We start from the raw sequence: 20,815 nt of genomic DNA on the forward strand, positions 1-20,815 counted from the left end.
TGGTTACATTATCCTGACCGGACGTCAAATGACGGCGGTAGGATAATGTGCTCTGCGCGCCGAGCGGCGATCGGTGATGTGGCATGTCACTCTGACACACCGCACCTATGAGGTAGGCTCTTTACCATGTGACCAGCTGTGTCCAATCACAGCTGGTCACATAGTAAATAGGAAGTGCCGTTGATCAGCTTTCCTCAGTTCGTGCCTGACTGGCATGAGTAGAGGAGAGCCAATCTGCGGCTCTCCTGACAGGGGGGGGGGGGTCTGCACTGGTAATCAGAGCATTGATTACCAGTGCAGACCCTTGGGGGGGTGCCACTAGAACCACCAGGGATGCCCACCCATGACCCCAGGGATTCCCACCATGTCCACCAGGGATGGCAATCAGGGCTCAGGGAGTCTGCCAGTGCCCTGCCCATCAGTGCTGCCCGCCAGTGCCCTCCCCATCAGTGCTGCCCACCAGTGCCCATCATTGCCATCTACCAGTGCCGCCTACCAGTGCCCATTATTGCCCACCAGTGCTGCCTATCAGTGCCAATCAATGCCACCTATCAGTGCCCATCAGTTCCACCTACCAGTGCCCATCAGTGCTGCCTATCAGTGCCCATCAGTGATGCCTATCAGTGCCCAGCAGTGATGCCTATCAGTGCAGACCGATGCTGTATATCAGTGCTACCTATCAGTGCCACATATCAGTGCTCATCAGTGCTGCATATCAGTGCTGCCTATCAGTGCCACCCCATCAGTGCCTCCTGATCTGTGCCTGTCATTGCGGCCTCATCAGTGCTCATCAGTGCAGGAAAAAATGTATCCATTTACAAAACTATATAACATAAACAAAAAAACGTTTTTTTTTTTTTCAAACTCTTCTGTCTTTATTTGTTTAGCAAAAAGGAAAAAGCCCAGAGGTGATCAAATACCACCAAAAGAAAGCTCTATTTGTGGGTATAAAACGACATAAATTTGGTGTATGTACAGTGTTGCATGACCGCGGAATTGTCATTCAAAATGCAACAGCTCTAAAAGCTATAAATTGGTCTGGGCGGGAAGGAGGAAAAGTGCCGGTATTAAAGTGGTTAATAAAGTCGCTAGGGAAAGATACAAATGGGGAAATGAACCAGAGAAATACCTAACAAGAATGTTAAAAAGTAAAAAGTCAAATAATTATATAGAAAAAATAAAAGATCACAGGGGAAATATGGTACAGTGTCTTGCGGAAGTATTCTGCCCCCTTGAACTTTGCGACCTTTTGCCACATTTCAGGCTTCAAACATAAAGATATAAAACTGTAATTTTTGTGAAGAATCAACAACAAGTGGGACACAATCATGAAGTGGAATGAAATTTATTGGATATTTCAAACTTTTTTAACAAATAAAAAACTGAAAAATTGGGCGTGCAAAATTATTCAGCCCCCTTAAGTTAATACTTTGTAGCGCCACCTTTTGCTGCGATTACAGCTGTAAGTTGCTTGGGGTATGTCTCCATCAGTTTTGCACATCGAGAGACTGACATTTTTGCCCATTCCTCCTTGCAAAACAGCTCGAGGTTAGTGAGGTTGGATGGAGAGCGTTTGTGAACAGCAGTTTTCAGTTCTTTCCACAGATTCTCGATTGGATTCAGGCCTGGACTTTGACTTGGCCATTCTAACACCTGGATATGTTTATTTGTGAACCATTCCATTCTAGATTTTGCCTTATGTTTTGGATCATTGTCTTGTTGGAAGACAAATCTCCGTCCCAGTCTCAGGTCTTTTGCAGACTCCATCAGGTTTTCTTCCAGAATGGTCCTGTATTTGGCTCCATCCATCTTCCCATCAATTTTAACCATCTTCCCTGTCCCTGCTGAAGAAAAGCAGGCCCAAACCATGATGCTGCCACCACCATGTTTGACAGTGGGGATGGTGTGTTCAGGTTGATGAGCTGTGTTGCTTTTACGCCAAACATAACGTTTTGCATTGTTGCCAAAAAGTTTGATTTTGGTTTCATCTGACCAGAGCACCTTCTTCCACATGTTTAGTGTGTCTCCCAGGTGGCTTGTGGCAAACTTTAAACAACACTTTTTATGGATATCTTTAAGAAATGGCTTTCTTCTTGCCACTCTTCCATAAAGGCCAGATTTGTGCAGTATACGACTGTTGTCCTATGGACAGAGTCTCCCACCTCAGCTGTAGATCTCTGCAGTTCATCCAGAGTGATCATGGGTGATCAGTCTTCTCCTTGTATGAGCTGAAAGTTTAGAGGGACGGCCAGGTCTTCGTAGATTTGCAGTGGTCTGATACTTCTTCCATTTCAATATTATCTCTTGCACAGTGCTCCTTGGGATGTTTAAAGCTTGGGAAATCTTTTTGTATCCAAATCCGGCTTTAAACTTCTCGACAACAGTAACTCGGACCTGCCTGGTGTGTTCCATGTTCTTCATGATGCTCTCTGCGCTTGAAATGGACCTCTGAGACTATCACAATGCAGGTGCATTTATATGGAGACTTGATTACACACAGGTGGATTCTATTTATCATCATTAGTCATTTGGGCCAACATTGGATCATTCAGAGATCCTCACTGAACTTCTGGAGAGAGTTTGCTGCACTGAAAGTAAAGGGGCTGAATAATTTTGCACGCCCAATTATTCAGTTTTTTATTTGTTAACAAAGTTTGAAATATCCAATAAATTTAGTTCCACTTCATGATTGTGTCCCACTTGTTAAAAAATTACAGTTTTATATCTTTATGTTTGAAGCGTGAATTGTGGCAAAAGGTCGTAAAGTTTAAGGGGGCCGAATACTTTCGCAAGGCACTGTATATTCAACAACAGATTTATCTAAAGCTTTTCAAAGTTACCAAGGCACTTTATACACCATGCGGCAAAAGGAATCACATGAAGTTGAACAAAACAGAAAACAAAGGATACAAAAATATATAAAGGAATCTTAACTGCCAAAACTATCTGCTGACAAACTATTAGCTCTAGAGACACCAATCTTGGAGAAGGAGATAATGGAGGCACTAAAAAATTCACAGACCCGGAAAAGTCCAGGTCCGGACGAATATACCACCTGGTATTATAGAAGTTTCAAGGGAATACTAGTGCCAAAACTTTGTACTAATATAAATGGGATAGAAGAAAGGGGGAAAATGAGACCATAATCACTACAAACCCATATTAGGGTAATACCCAAAGAAGGAAAAGATGCAACCCTATGTTCTAACTTTTGAGCAGTAGCATTGTTAAATGCTGATACAAAACTATATGTAAAAGTATTAGTAACCCGATTAAAAGGTTTATTGGTAGAATGGATTCATTCAGACCAGACAGGATTCATTCCAGTTAGAGACAGGAAAGATAAAGGAATCAGGTACATTATTGCTATTACACAAAGCTAGAGGCCTTGATACCCCAGCCCTCCTGTTGTCAGTTGATGCTGAGAAAGCATTTGACAGGGTGGACTGGGAGTTCATGTTGGGAACAGTAGAGGACTTGGCTATCAGCCCGAGAATGACCCAATGGATTAGGGCATTATACAGGAACCCAACAGCATTGGTAAAGGTTAATAGTAATTTATCCCCCCAATTTAGAATGTGTAATGGGATGAGGCAGAGGTTTCCCCTCTCGCTACTGTTGTTTGTCCTGTCACAAGAACCATTATTAGCGACAATAAGGAATAATGTAGATATAGGAGGAGTAAAGGTTGGACAGGAGGAACATAAAGGGGCAGCATACGCCGATGACATCTTGTTCTTTATCACTAACCCCAGAATAACCCTCCTAAATGTGATAAAGGAGTTAAAGAAATATGGGGAATTATCAAATTTTAAGATCAACCCAATAAAATCAGAAATTCTGAACATCGGGCTAAGTAAGAAAGATGGACTGGCATTACAGAGGGGATTCCCATTTACTTGGGCAAAGTCAAAACAAAAATACCTTGGGATAAATTTAACTCCATCATTAGAAAACCTCTATCTTGTCAATTATATATTAAACAAACATTGAGTCGTCCACTCTTGGTTGGGGAGAATAAACACAATCAAGATGATTATACTTCCCAAAATCCTATACAGATTTTAAATGTTACCATTTGCTATTCCAACGGCATACTTTATAATAATAAAAACAATGTTTGTAAAATGCATTTGGCAGGGGAAAAATCCTAGAATACAGTATGCTGCTCTCAGTAGAGACAAATCACAGGGCGGACTAGCGGCACCAAGTATTAAAAGATATTATATTGCAGTTATAATTTCACGTATGTTAGAGTGGACAAAAATGAATTCAGATAAATGTTGGGTTAAGATTAAAACTACACTAAGTAGAACACAATTAAATAAGAATATTTGGATTCTACCAAAGTATAGGGAAATACACGCAGATACAGACGAACGGACAAGAGTGGTATTTAAAATATGGGATATGATTTACAGACAGGCCAAATGGGAATATACTGTAACTCTCCCTTAATATTATTAAATGGCACAAAATATTTTGCAGAGGGAATGAGACACAATTTGGGAACTGGATAAAAAGCACGCAGTTAAAAGACACAACACAAGGTGGAAAGATTAGGCCATATCATGAACTCAACACTGGGGAGGGGGGGGGGGGATTTAAGGGTAAATTAATGGAGATATCTGCAGTTAAAACATTTTGTGAGATCTTGTAGAATTATTTTGGCTATATAACAGACGTCTGTACTTATGCTATTTCCACATGTTCTCTTTACATTGTGATACTGAGGGCTTGGCATAGGTAAGATCCTAAAATAGGAGTGTAAATGTCATTTTTGTCCAGTTGCTCTCATGTCCAGTGTTTATTGCTTACGGTCAGTGGGTTAATAGCTATTCAGTCAAAAATAAACTATAGGGATATTTGAGACAAAAGAGTTAAAACAAGACACAGGAAAATATCTTTTATAAAGAGAATCATTGGTTATCTATAATACAGTTAGTTATTTAATATACAAACTCGATTCCAAAAAATTTTGGACACTGTACAAATTGTGAATAAAAACAGAATGCAATGATGTGGAAGTTTCAAATTTCAATATTTTATTCATAATACAACATAGATGACATATCAAATGTTTAAACTGAGAAAATGTATCATTTTAAGGGAAAAATAAATTGATTTTAAATTTTATGGTATCAACACATCTCAAAAAAGTTGGGACAAGGCCATGTTTACCACTGTGTGGCATCCCCTCTTCATTTTATAACAGTCTGCAAACGTCTGGGGACTGAGGAGACAAGTTGCCCAAGTTTAGGAATAGGAATGTTGTCCTATTCTTGTCTAATACAGGTTTTTAGTTGCTCAACTGTCTTAGGTCTTCTTTGTTGCATCTTCCTCGTTATGATGCGCCACATTTTTCTATGTGTGAAAGATCTGAACTGCAGGCTGGCCATTTCAGTACCCGGATCCTTCTTCTACGCAGCCATGATGTTGTAATTGATGCAGTATGTGATCTGGCATTGTCATATTGGAAAATGCAAGGTCTTCCCTGCAAGAGACAACATCTGGATGGGAGCATATGTTGTTCTAGAACTTGGATATACCTTTCAGCATTGATGGTGCCTTTCCAGATGTGTTAGCTGCCCATGCCACACACACTCATGCAACCCCATACCATCAGAGATGCAGGCTTCTAAACTGAGCGCTGAGAACAACTTGGGTTGTCCTTGTCCTCTTTAGTTCGGATGACATGGCGTCCCAGTTTTCCAAAAAGAACCTTCAAATTTTGATTCGTCGGACCACAGAACAGTTTTCCACTTTGCCACAGTCCATTTTAAATGAGCCTTGGCCCAGAGAAGACGCCTGCGCTTCTGAATCATGTTTAGATTTGGCTTCTTTTTTGACCTATAGAGTTTTAGCTGGCAACGGCGAATGGTACAGTGGATTGTGTTCACCGACAATGTTTTCTAGAAGTATTCCTCAGCCCATGTTGTGATTTCCATTAAAGTAGCATTCCTGTATGTGATGCAGTGCCATCTAAGGGCCCGAAGATCACGGGCATCCAGTATGGTTTTTCGGCCTTGACCCTTACGCACAGAGATTGTTCCAGATTCTCTGAATCTTTGGATGATATTATGCACTGTAGATGATGATAACTTCAAACTCTTTGCAATTTTTCTCTGAGAAACCCCTTTCTGATATTGCTCCACTATTTTTCTTCGCAGCATTGGGGGAATTGGTGATCCTCTGCCCATCTTGACTTCTGAGGGACACTGCCACTCTGAAAGGCTCTTTTTATACCCAACCATGTTGCCAATTGAGCGAATAAGTTGCAAATTGGTCCTCCAGCTGTTCCTTATATGTACATGTAACTTTTCCGGCCTCTTATTGCTACCTGTCCCAACTTTTATGGAATGTGTAGCTCTCATGAAATCCAAAATGAGCCAATATTTGGCATGACGTTTCAAAATGTCTCACTTTCAACATTTGATATGTTAGCTATATTATATTGTGAATAAAATATAAATTTATGAGATTTGTAAATTACTCCATTCCTTTTTTACTCACAATGTGTACAGTGTCCCAACTTTTTTGGAATTGGGTTTGTAGTTATTTATTTAATATAGTTAGTTCGCTAGTTAGGAATAGTGTGCTATAGTACATTCACTATTATAATTGATTATAACTCTGTCATTTGTAGGTTTGGATTCTTACTGTTTAAAGAATTTATCTATTACAGAAGGTGACCCTTTCACTTAAAAGAGGGTCACACCATGTTTTTTTCCAGAATACTATTATGTGTTTCTGTCAATCAAAGTAGTTTAAGTCTTGTCAGCTTTTTGGCCATGTGCATATTTGGAACAATTACTAATATGGTTATTACACATTTAGCTCAAACTGTTTTAGGATATAAAACAGTGATACACATGGTCTAAGGCCACGCACTCCTTCACACATACACTGAAGGAAAACCACACACACACACATATTTACACACTGAAGTTGACATTTTTGTTTACTCTAGGCCTACACATTGCCTCACTTCAACAGCTGTTCCCTTTCTCTCTCTCTCTCCCTGTTCTCTTTCCTAAAAAACCTAACAGACACCTAATGGCAACAGAGATAATTATTTTTCTGTAATATCTAACCACAGCTTTTATCCCTTTTTATTTTACTACACCAAACTGTACTTTGCTTTATCTTTGTATTTATTTTTATGTTGATGCCAAGTGTGATTGAATAAACTCACACGTTGTTTTAAGTCAGCCTGGCTATTGAACAAAATGCCTAAAAAACACTACAGATATTATTAGATATTTGCCCTATTTTACAGATCTCTGCCACAACCTATCAGATCCGAAAAGGACCTGAATCTAGTGGAAAAACTTTGTAATCCACTAATAAAAATAAAACATGGTATATCTCAGATATACAAGATGTTAACAGAGATGGCAGGCCTGGGAAGACCTCCATTATTAGAAGCATGGGAAAAAGAGATAGGATCCCACCTAAAGGAGCATGAATTGAGTGCTATACTGATAGCCGTACACTGTTCTGCGATAGATGTGAACACCATTGAAATGAATTATAAAAGCATATCCAGATGGTATATAACGCCAGTAAAAGCACATAAACACCATCCAGTGAAATCAGGACTGTGTTGGAGGGGCTGTAATGCACAGGGCATGATGTATCATATCTGGCGGGACTGTCCCAAGATCTGTGCTTACTGGCAGAAGGTACAACAGTCTATCAAGGAAATTACAGGAGTGTGCATTCTGGACAACCCATGGAAACGCTTTTTCCATAAAGCAGACAAACTATATAAGCAGTATAAAATCATGCTCGTCCCAAACCTGATAAACGCAGCAAAAGGGGCAATACCAAAAAAAAATGGTAAGATGCAGAAAGTCCCACCCTCAGAGACTGGTTCAATAGAACCGAACTTATATATAATATGGAATATATAGGCAGTAGAGATGAGGAACAGGTTGAGTGTTTCTCAAACAAATGGAGAAAATGGGCAGACTTTAAAAAGACTAACAAATATATAGAAGCATGGGTAGAGTAGGGGGCTGACTGAGTAAAAGGAGAGGTATGAGAAGTGCCACAATATAGGTATTAAGAGGTAGAACAAAGGGGGAGGGAAGGTTGATAGGATTAGGGTTATAAAGGGGGGGGGGGGGGTATCTATTGTAAACTGTGAAGTATTGTGAGTTTTCAAACGTGTTTTGTATACATTGAATTGAAAAGTAATACAATTTATAAAAAAAAAAAAAAAGATCAGCAGATTTTGAAATACTCAGACCAGCATGGCAAACATGACACATTCAAAGTCACTTAAATCCCCTTTCTTCCCCATTCTGATGCTCATTTGGAACTTCAGCGAGTCGTCTTCACTAGAGTTCAGCGGACACCTGGATGTCCGGGTTCGGCCGAACTTGAAAAAAAAGAACTTTACCCGGACACCGAACCCCATTGAAGTCAATGGGGACCCGAACTTTCAGGCACTAAAATGGCTGTAAAAAAACCAATGGAAAGGGCTAGAGTGCTGCAAATGGCAGCAAAATGTAGTTAGGAGCATGGCAAGTGCTCTTAAAAAAAAATTCCCCTTTAAATTTGTAATTTTTAAATAGCAGATTAGAACAGCACTCTGTAGTAAAATATAGCTGAACGCTGCACACAACAGACTGATAAAAATATTTTTTTTTTCTCCCTCCTCCTCCTCCTCAGTGGGCTCAAGTGAGGGCAAAAAGATCGTTCACTGCACCACCCCCCACACAGCAAAATCGATGTAGATCGCTAACGGACGATTGTTCTGTCCTGTGTCTCCTAATCTCTCCCTGCCTACTCTCTCCAGCCTGTCCCTAAAATGCTCAAATATCTTTCCCTGCCTACACTCCGACCTGTCCCTGCATTCTTTTCGGGCACAATGTTTTTTTTCCCTGTCTGTCCCTAATCAGCAGCAGCCAGCACCGTTGTGTGTGCTCTCTCCCTACACTAGAGCAGACTGACGCACAGCGCGCTGTGTCTCTAGCTTATAAAGACCTGGGTCACATGCTTCAGCTGGCCAATCACAGCCATGCCATTAGTAGGCATGGCTGTGATGGCTTCCATGGCACACCAGTTAAACGTTTGTTGATTGGCTGTTGAAAGCCCGCCATTAAAACCATGCCATTACATACAAAACAGGAAATAAAATTACCGAACATGGATTTTAAACCCGAACATACAGTAAAGTTTTCGAATAATACAGTCCGTGTTCGCTCAACACTAGTCTTCACCACATCTACAGTAGATGCCAAAATGCATTGAGTTGCTGCCATATGATTGGCTGATTAGCAATTTGTGTTACCAAGCAATTGAACAGGTGTACCTAATAAAGTGGTCGGTGAGTGCATATTACTGTGCAAAAGTTTTGCTTTAAAGTTAGAATGCTTTCAGAAATAGAAGTGTTAATAGCTTATTTTTATCACATTAGGGGCCAATCACATGCCTTCCTGATGGTATAACATGATGGATATGTATCTGCCTGTATTTCTCAGCATTGAGGACACCATTGATCCTGACCAAATCTCCAACCCATTTTGCAGAAATGCAGTCCAAACTTGCAAGGAACCTACACCATTGCTTTACTGTTGCATGCAGACACTCATTATTGTACCGCTTCCCAGCCCTTTGGCGAACAATCTGCCTCCTGCTACAGTCAAATATTTCGAAATTTGACTCATCAGTCCAGAGCGCCTGCTGGCATTTCTCTGCACCCCAGTTTCTATGTTTTTCCACATCAGAAATATAGCTTTTTGGCCAAATTTCTTCTTGCTAGACTTTTCTGGACAGTAGATATGTGTACATGGGTTTTGCCATTTCTGCGCTGATGGCACCGTTGGGCATCTTCTGATGTTGAAGGGAAGTATGATGTGTCTTTCATCTGCTCCATTGTTCCTTGGCTGACCAATGTGTCTACAGCAGGAGAGGGCTGGTACCCTTAGTCCAGTCAAGTGGCTCATTGAACCACCGAATCAGCTCACTCTCCATGCCCACCTGGTTTTAGAACGGATATTGATGTTATGAAGCAAGACAAATATGATACAATGTGGTAACATAATTTAATGTTCATAGCAACAAAGGAGGTTTAACAAAAATATTGCATCAATGCAGCATCACCAGTGCCCATCAGTGCAGCCTGATCAGTGCCCATTAATGCAACCTCACCAGTGCCCATCAATGCAGACTCCCTAGTGCCCATCAATGCACCCTGATCAGTGCCCATCAATTAAGTCTCACCAGTGCCCATCAATTCAGCCTCACCAGTGCCCATCAATGCAGCCTCACCAGTGCCCATGCATGCAGCCTGATCAGTGCCTATCAATGCAGCTTCACAAGTGCCCATCAATGCAGTCTCACCAGTGCCCATCAATGAAGCCTGATCAGTGCCCATTAATGCAGCCTCACCAGTGCCCATCAATGCAGCCTCAAGAGTGCCCATCAGCTCAGCCTCATCATTACCCATCATTGCAGCCTCACCAGTGCCCATCAATGCATCCTCACCAGTGCCCATCAATGCATCCTCACCAGTGCCCATCCATGCAGGCTGATCAGTGCCTATCAATGCAGCTTCACAAGTGCCCATCAATGCAGCCTCACCAGTGCCCATCAATGAAGCCTGATCAGTGCCCATTAATGCAGCCTCACCAGTGCCCATCAATGCAGCCTAAAGAGTGCCCATCAGCTCAGCCTCATCATTACCCATCATTACCCATCATTGCAGCCTCACCAGTGCCCATCAATGCATCCTCACCAGTGCCCATCAATGCAGCTTCACCAGTGCCCATCAATGCAGCCTCATCAGTGTCTATCAGTTCAGCCCCATCCATGCCCATCAGCTCAGCCTTATCCGTGCCCATCAGCTCAGCCTCACCAGTGTCCATCAATGCAGTCTCATCAGTGCCTATCAGCTCAGCCTCATCCATGCCCAAGGTCTCTCACCTTAGCGATGGCAGCTCAGAAGGTCCTTGCACAGCCTCCTGGGGGGGGGGGGTGATGCTCCTGGTTCTGGGGTCAAGTCATTGCAGCCAGCCCCGCAGCCCGAGCCAGTCAGGTGCACCCTGTCTACCTGGCGTGCCCTGCCTCTGCCTGCCTCCAAAACTCCGGGAGTTGTAGTTTCCTCTGTGCCGCTATCAATTCTCCACCCTCCTCCCATTTTGCACACTCCCCCCCAGTTTGCCCAATTCCTCCTATCCCCAGTCTGCACAACCCCCCTCCCCATCTGCACAATCCCCCCCAGTCTGCTAATCCCTCCTACCCCCAGTCTGCATAATCCCCCCTCCCCCTAGTATCCACAATCCCCCCAGTCTGCACATTCTCCCATTCCCTAATCTGCAAAATCTCCCCTCAGCTGCACATACCCCCCCCCCAGTCTGCCCACTTCCCCCACTATGTACAATTCCCCCTAGTCTACACAATCCCCCCCCCCACAATCTGCACAATCCCCCCTCCTAGTCTGCATAATCCTCCCTCCCCCAGTTTGAACAATCATTCCTCCCCTTAGTTTGCACAATCCCCCCTTCCCCCCAGTCTGCACAATTCCCCCTCAGTTTACACAATCCTGCCTCCCCTTAATCTGCACAATTCCCCCCCCATCGCCAGTCTGCACAGTCCCCCCTCAGTTTATGCAATCCCCCCTCCCCTTAGTCTGCACAATCCCCCCTCCCCTTAGTCTGCACAATCACCCCCCCAGTCTGCAAAATTCCCCCTCAGTTTACACAATCCCCCTCCCCCAGTCTGCACAATTCCCTCTCCCCCAGTGTGCACAGTCCCCCCCCAGCCTGCATAATTCCCCTTCAGTTTACACAATCCCCCTCCCCCAATCTGCACAATCCCCCCCCACCAGTCTGCACAGTCCCCCCTCAGTTTACACAACCCCCCCCCCCTAGTCTTCACAACCCCCCAGTCTGCACAGGGGCAAGTAAGAAAGGAGAAGACAAAGAAGAGGTAAAGAAAAAAGAGGTTGAGGGAGAGAGGGGGGTTGTGGAGGGTGCAGATAGTTCACTCTCCAGTTACGTTTCCCCCCTAAGGCTGGTCTCCACAGGTAGACTGAGAACAGTACAGGCACTGCATGCAGGGGGCTGGAGTGTGGGTGGAAACAAATGGGAGGAGGAGTTTTGCATTATACAAGCGGCCAAGTGAGGGAGGAGCTAGGAAGACAGTGGGCAGCGATAGGACGGGTGACAAAGCAGATACAGCCCGACTCCCGGGTAAGCTAGCTTTCACTGCACTATCTATAGTATTTGCACTGACAGGAAAAGCGACGGTGATCGCTTCCGCCGCCTGAGGTTACAGCCGAATTTGAAAAAATAGTGCCATGATTGCTGCAGCGGAAGCTGCCTTTTTACATCAGAGCGGCTGGGGGGGGGGGGGGGGGCAGTCCGCCCTGGTCTACAGTTCTCAACGTTGCCTGTTTATTTGTGCTTCTTTAACAGAGCTTGAACAGCACATCTTGAAACTCAAGTCTGTTTTGAAATCTTAACCTGGGAGAGACCTTGCTGATGCAGTATAACTACCTTGTGTCTTGTTGCTGTACGCAGTCTTGCCATAGTGTATGGCCTGTGGCATAAATTTATCTTCCACAACCTCACCTTAGTTAGCAGAGTTTGGCTGTTCCTCACCCAGGTTTAAGCCTTCTACAAAGCTGTTTATGTTTCAGTTAATGTGTTTAAGCTTACATATGAAATTGATGATCAGTATAACTGGTTAATCCTACACCTGTTGTAATCCTACAAAATCTCTTACTTTGTGCAAGTGTACAACATGTGCAAGTGCAGGAATTGATGCTGGTTTGAAGCCAAAGGGAAGTCACACCAAATATTGATTTGATTTAGATTTTTTTTCTGTTCACTCACTTTTTTTTAAAATTGATAAAAATAAACAATTAAAATATATATTTTTGAAAGCATTCTTACTTTACAGCATTTTTCACTCCTTCCTAACCCTTTTGCACAGTACTGTATATATACACACACTTTTATTTTCCAAATGTGTCAGAAGTTTTGTGCAACTGATCATATCCCTTCTGTGTACTCCTAATGTGATCAGGCAAGGCTGCACAGAACGATGTCAGTCATGAAATGGTAAACTTCAGTATTCAAAAGAGGAAAGGGGGAAAAACTCATGCCGATCTATAAAATGCAGAAGTGAGTACCAAAACCAAACAATGTTTAGTGTGACTTGAGAAAGGACACTTAAGTGTCCCTCTTGCTTTGAGATAGTGTTCGATTGCAAAACAAATGATTGTTGGTTTGGGTATTCGCAATCTGTCTATAATAGGAAGATGTAATATTTAAAAATTAACGATCAGAATTTTTAAAGGGAATGGAGAATCAAGTTTACAGGATTCCTTTCAAATTCTTTGTTCCAGGATTTGAGAAAATGTTATGACCAGTTTTATTTTTGGGATGGGCAAGATAAACTATTCTTTCACTGTACAAATCACATCAAATTATGACACATGGTGGCATCTTACTCAGTGACATTTAGAAGAAGAGTAGAACAAATAGTAGTAAGCGATTACTTTCCTATAGCTGAACTTAAATGTATGTCATACCACTTTTGTAGTATGTTTTGTTGCTAAAATGCATACATTTTTCTCTGAACTATAAAATATAAACAGACAAGCAGCATTTTTTAAATTTTTAAAGTATACATACAATGTAAATTGCAAATAAAATATTAAAATCAAGCTAAACAAAATTGTTACCGGTTATTAAAGTTGGTACAGTAAGTAAGGTTACGACATCCCAGTTGACATGGTTCTCTTACGTCTGCTAGGCATGTTAACATTGAAGACTCTGATGGGTTGTATTCACATTCATTATCAAACTTTTGCCAGTTTTGAGTATTTCCCCAGCTTGTACTGTATAATTTTGTACACAAATCCCTAAAAAACAGTACATTTTGTTAAAGAAAATATATTCACCCAGGACAGCCTTTTTTTAAACAGTTTAAATGATCTACTCAAACTGTACAAAAAAAAAATCTACAAAATGTCATCAGTTGTATCTTCTGTATTTTAAATAATAAACAAATCAATGCCTAGGAAAATAAATGTCTCTAAAGTGCATAATGAACTCTACAGTTACAGTAAAGTAAAATAGCTTTTTATCACTACTTGATGAGCAAATAAGTGTGGGTCTTTCCTGTACAGCCAACCCTTGTTGTTCTCAGTGTTTGCTGTACGGATTTACTATGAAAATGTAAGAGTGGCTCCTGAACAATACTGACAGGTGGACATGTTTGTATTATTTGGACATATACATTTTGTTACTGGTGTTGAATTATAGAGGTTGATAAAAGTTCACTTAGTAAAAACGGATTCCTCCCCAAGCAAAATAAAATCAACCAATGGAAAGAATGGCTTCACACCATGCTGGAGTCCAGATCCATTGATTTTGGAAAAGCTGTGAAACATACACCAGACAACAGTAGACAGTGGAAGGTTGATGCGTTTCACACAATTAACATGCTTATTCATAAATTTCAACCATGCAATCATGTGCAAGGCAAAATGTTGTTTATTAGATTTCCTTGTATATGATTGAGTTTAAAGTGAACACAGCTTCACTTTCCTAAGCACACATTTTTCTTTTGTAAATAAATGATAAGGCTTAACATGTCACAGGCATAAACCAATTCCTGTACATGACATGCTCTGTCAGAATGATTAAATATGATAAAAAAAATGCTGCATGTATGCATAAATAGATGTATAAATGCAGGATAGATGGATAAAACTACTGAGAGATGGCATTCCTGAAAATACTTCAAGAGTAACTTCACATTTATTGAGAAAAAAAAAACACATTCCCCTCTGGGTTATCTATGTACATTGCAGGGATTTTAATAAACTCCTACCCTTTGTTATTCTAAAGAAATAGCTGCTTGATGTTATGTGTCCATGTGCAAAGTGAATCTAATGGAAGTTATTTATATTTATTAATTAACTGCTGCATTTGCAGGTTTCTCAAAAGGAAAGTGACAGGGTCCGCATCTCTTTAGATGATTTTCCTTTGGGAGTATTTCATCAAAAATTACTTTTTGTTGCAGAGGATGCCTAAAATCTGACTTCTATTTTAGTGCAGGCCTCTAAGAAAACCAGTAAGCCTATCACACAAGCAGGGAATTACATATCTGGGGGGCGTTTTGTAAACCATCTGATTGAAAACAACAGGTTATTTTTTAGTAACATTCAAAAACAATATGACTTGTGTAGCAATTGTATATGATATACTGTAATATTTTATTTATATTTTCTCCCCATGAGAGTGGAGTTACACTTTAAAGCCTGTACGCAGAGAAATATATAGGCGGCCATTAGAGATGGCCTTGCGGTTTGCCCGGCGGTCGGTTCGCAGCGAATTTTGCTTGTTCGCTACCCGCCAAATTTTCGGACACATGGTGTCGTTCACGGCGGCCATATTTGTTTACATTGGGGAGAACTTTGACCTGTGACACAGCCGTCAGGTGGAACAGGACAGCCAATTAAAACATTCCAGCACATGGACAGTCCCCCTACCCTATGAATACACCCGATCTGGTGGCCATTTCACATTACGCTTTCTGCCAGTGTAGGGAGAGGTCTGCTGTGCTCATCAGGGAGAGTTTGCTAGATACATATAGTGCTGTGAAGATCCACAAAAGTCCCTTTCAGGGCTGGTATTTTTCGGTATAGGTCTAGTATCTTTTGAGCTTAGGGAGAGGTATCTAGTGGTTGCTTTAGGGGCAGTTAGAGATCGGCTGCAGTCACACACAAATCGCTCTGTCAATGTCCACAAAAGTCCTTTTGAGGGCTGGTATTTCGGTATAGGACTAGTATCTTTTGAGCTTAGGGAGAGGTATCCTGTGGTTGCTTTATGGGCAGTTAGAGATCGGCTGCAGTCACACAGAAATCGCTCTGTCAATGTCCACAAAAGTCATTTAAAATGCTCCAATGTCATTCTAGGGTCTATTACAGTCTCTTTACTATAGGGAGAGGTATCCATTGGTTGCTTTAGGGGCAGTTAGAGATCGGCTGCAGTCACACACAAATCGCTCTGTCAATGTCCACAAAAGTAATTTAAAGGGCTGCAAATTTTTTGGTATTGCTGTGCAGTGCACTAAAATGGGGTGGGGGAGGGGGTTAATCCACAGTATAATATACTTTGTAGAAAGCATATTATAGTGGATTAGTAGTATTATTGTGCACTGTACAGCATTGTGACAGGTGTGGTGGTGAGACTGAGTGTTTCTGCAGCAACACTACACTCAGTGACAAACTCCCTGGCCAATTATTTGTAGAACTGGTGTTATAGACCAGTGCCCCCCCCCCCCCCCACAATACCACATATTGAAGTGGGGTGTTATCAGATTATACTTTTACAAGTGTATTTGTGTTCTGCAACAATATTGCCTCTTTTGCTGTGTGAAGTCTGATACACACAGTGCCAAACTCACTGGCCATTTTTTTGTAGAACTGGTGTGATAGATCAGTGGCCCCCCTATAGCACATATTGAAGCGGGGTGTTATTTAACAGTATAGTTTTCTAACAGTGTATTTTAGTCTTGCAAAAATTTGGCCTCTCTTGCTGTGTTGCCTGTGCTACACACAGTGACAACAGTTACTGGCCAATTATTTGTAGAACTGGTGTGATAGACCAGTGGCCCCCCAAACTTACAAGTGTATTTGTGTCCTGCAACAATATTGCCTCTTTTGCTGTGTGAAGTCTGATACACACAGTGCCAAATTCACTGGCCAATTTTTTGTAGAACTGGTGTGATAGACCAGTGGCCCCCCAATAGCACATATTGAAGCGGGGTGTTATTTAACAGTATACTTTTCTAAGAGTGTATTTTAGTCCTGCAAAAAATTGGCCTCTCTTGCTGGTTTGACTGTGCTACACACAGTGACAACAGTTACTGGCCAATTATTTGTAGATCTGGTGTGATAAAACTGTGGCCCCCCAATATCACATATTGAATCGGGGTGTTATTTAACAGTATACTTTTCTAAGAGTGTATTTTAGTCCTGCAAAAAATTGGCCTCTCTTGCTGGTTTGACTGTGCTATACACAGTGACAGCAGATACTGGCCAATTATTTGTAGAACTGGTGTGATAAACCTGTGGCCCCCCCAATACCACAGATTGAAGCGGGGTGTTATCTACCTTTTTCCAGATATACTGCGATTCTCTAGAGACTGTTGTCACAGGGTAATTAAAAAACATGACAGGCAGAGGAAGAGGCTGAGACATACGCAGGGGTGGTAGGGGTAGGGCAGGAGCGGTAGGCCGGAGCCTAACTGTGAAGTTTCAAAAGCTGCGTGCAATTACGACAAAGGACACACCAGACTTGGTTGAGTGGGTCACTCAGCCTTCCTCTTCTGCACCCTTCTCATCCTCTCTATCTGCACCCTCTTCACGCTCTGCTGTGTGCACCCCCAAAGACACCACCACCACCACATACCCTCCACTTGAGTCACTGGAATTATTTTCCGATCCATCACAAGACATTTGCGATGCGCAGCCATTGTTAGAATCGGATCAGGAAGAGGAGGCAGCAACAGCCGCCACTCAGCAGTCTGACGACAGTACCCAGATCAGCCCAAGGAGGTTGGTCCCCGCTGTTGCTGCCTACTTTGAGATCTCGAATGTTAGTGGTGGGGAAGATGACGTTGATGATGACGAGTCTATGGACGTCACGTGGGTGTCCACAAGAGTGGAAGAGGAAGGGAGTTCAGAGGGAGAGACGTACCGGCAGATAGGGAGGAGAGGCAGGCAGAACTTGCATTGCACAAGAGATAGAAAGCGGCCGGCAAATGTATCAGGAGCGAGCCATCAACCATGTACAGTTACATCTGGCGCTCCCAGGACGCTGGCACATGGCTCCGCAGTGTGGGCTTTTTTTAATGTGTCTGTTGCTGACAACAGTGTTGCCATCTGCAGCCTTTGCAGTCAATAGGGATGATCGAACGGTTCGGGTCGACCATCGGTTCGACCCGAACATTGACTGTTCGAGGTTTAGCCGAATTCCGAACTTTTTGCTGAAAAAGTTCGGAATTCGGCACTCAGAACCGACCAAAATGCAATGGGACAGGAACTGGGCTTTAAAAGCCCGTGATTGGACCAGAACCATCAGTAAAAGCCAATTGAGGGGGCAGGAGAATGCTAGGAATGTGATTGAAGTGACTAGGGGGTCCAGAGGCCAATCATTAGTGAATACGCCCCCAGTATATAAGATAGCCACGCCAAATCTCTACCATTTTAATACAGGGCTGTGGAAGAGAGTGGAAGCAGTTCTGTTACTCCTGCTTCAAAGTGTCATTTAGCAATTATTAGTGTGAGGAAAGGGATATCTAGTTTAGTTAGGGTACTATTTTCCACTATAGTTAGATTTAATAATCTAGTTTCTGTAGGGAAAGTGTTTAGTGTAAGGGGACCGTAGTGTAGTGTAGGGTTAACTGACTCTGACTGCTATGGTAGGGTGACAAAACCCTTTCATGTCACGGTGACCGCTATAGAGAAAAGATCGTTTCTCTTAGAACACTTATAGAACTGGATAGTGGCTTCGCCCCTGTCACCCTGCTTTTTGCTGCAGGCGTTTATAGGGCTTTTTTCAGGACATGTTTGGAGTCAGGCATGACATCTGAATTTCTGTGTAGGGGTATATATATACACACACACACACACACACATGTATGTATATATACATACACATATATAGGTGTGAAAGTAGCAGAAACCTATGCTTGCGCTAATGAAATAATTAACACCCATATGGCTTGTCTGCTATAACACCTATATGTGTGTATGTGTATAAATACATATAAGTGTGTGTGTATATATACCCCTATACAGAATTTCAGATGTTTTGCCTGCCTTCAAAGACCCCCAAAAAATGCCCAAAAAAACGCCTGCTGCAAAAACACACCTGGGCGTTTTTGTAGCTGGCGTTTTCTTGGGCATTTTTTGGGCATCTCTGGAGGCAGGCATAACATCAGAACTTCTGTGTAGGGGTATATATACACACACACACATGTATGTATATATACACATACACATATATAGGTGTGAAAGTAGCAGAAACCTATGCTTGCGCTAATGAAATAATTAACACCCATATGGCTTCTCTGCTATAACACCTATATGTGTGTATGTGTATAAATACATATAAGTGTGTGTGTATATATACCCCAATACAGAAGTTCAGATGTTATGCCTTCCCCCACAGACCTCCAAAAAATGCCCAAAAAAATGCCTGCAATAACACACCTGGGCTTTTTTTTTTTTGGCGCAGGCGTTTTTTTGGCCATTTTTTGGGGGCCTTTGGAGGCAGGCAAAACATCTGAAATTCTGTATAGGGGTATATATACACACACACTTATATGTATTTATACACATACACACATATAGGTTTTATAGCAGAGAAAGCATATGGGTGTTAATTATTTCATTAGCGCAAGCATAGGTTTCTGCTACTTTCACACCTATATATGTGTATGTGTATATATACATACATGTGTGTGTGTATATATACCCCTACACAGAAGTTCTGATGTTATGCCTGCCTCCAATAACCCCCAAAAAATGCCCAAAAAAAAGCCAGCTACAAAACCGGCAAGGTGTGAAAATAGCGAAAGCCGTATGCCTGTTCTATTGCAATTTTAATACAAACAAACTTTTTTTTCTGGTTCTGGACATGCTACAGAGCTGAAACTTCACATGTACACTTTTTAGACCCCCCCAGACACTAAATCCAAAGAAATCTAATGTTTTTTTTCAATAATTTTTTCAATAATTGTCTCTCTATCAAAAATGACAATTTTTAAGAACTTTTGTTTGTGTGATTAATAGTCCCTGGGGCATGACCCAGAACCCTAGGCACTTTTTAGGGGCATTTATTGGGTTTCAGGGCTTCAAAATGGTGTTTTTTGATTACCGAAGTTCGGGTCCCATTGATTTCAATGGGGTTCTGAAATCCGGGCCGAACTTTCGGGAAGTTTGGGTGTTCTGGTCGAACCGAACTTTTGAAAAGTTCGATCATCCCTAGCAGTCAACGCATAAGTTGCGGTAAGCCCAACACTCACCTAGTGACAACCGCCTTAACCACTTGCCCACTGGGCACTTAAACCCCCTTCCTAACCAGACCAATTTTCAGCTTTCAGTGCTCTCACATGCAACACTGTCCCCATATGAAATTTTCATCCTTTCTTTTGAGCTTTCTTTTGGTGGTATTTAATCATAATTGGGTTTTTTATTTTTTGCGCTATAAATGAAAAAAGACCGAAAATTTTGTAAAAAAATGCATTTTTCTTCGTTTTGGTTTTAAATTTTGCAAATTTAGTCATTTTTCTTCATAAATTTTGACTAAAATTCATACTGCTACATATCTTTAGTAAAAATAACCCAAATAAGTATACATTTTTTGGTCTTTGTGAAGGTTATAGAGTCTACAAGCTAAGGTGCCAATCATTGAAAATTGATCACACCTAAAGTACTGATGGCCTATCTCATTTCTTGAGACCCTAACAAGTCAGGACAGTACAAATACCCCCCAAATTCCCTTTTTGGAAAGTAGACATTCCAAGGTATTTAGTAAGAGGCATGGTGAGTTTTTTGAAGTTGTAATTTTTTCCCACAATTCTTTGCAAAATTAAGATTTTTTAAAATATTTTTCACAAAATGGTCATATTACAAAGTTATTTCTCACACACTGTACAGGCATACTTGCAACTACACCCCAAAATACATTCTGCTACTCCTCCTGAGTATGGCGATACCACATGTGTGACACTTTTCTACAGCCTGACCACATACAGAGGCCCAACATCCAAGGAGCAC

General features: G+C 41.8%; 1 protein-coding gene across 3 annotated transcripts in view; it reads right to left on the bottom strand.

The window, feature by feature from the left end:
- Positions 1-20,815, bottom strand: part of RECK (reversion inducing cysteine rich protein with kazal motifs) — a gene marked incomplete at its 3' end in the record, with an annotated part of 1,214,950 nt that overhangs the window by 404,744 nt on the left and 789,391 nt on the right. For all 3 annotated transcript variants that reach the window (XM_082258598.1, XM_082258597.1, XM_082258599.1), the window contains exon 10: positions 13,703-13,882. In XM_082258598.1, the coding sequence (XP_082114724.1) occupies positions 13,703-13,882 (180 nt within the window). The remainder of the gene's footprint in view (positions 1-13,702; positions 13,883-20,815) is intronic.

The sequence above is a fragment of the Pelophylax lessonae genome, assembly GCF_965119305.1.
Source record: "Pelophylax lessonae genome assembly, chromosome: 5".
NCBI lineage: Eukaryota > Metazoa > Chordata > Amphibia > Anura > Ranidae > Pelophylax > Pelophylax lessonae.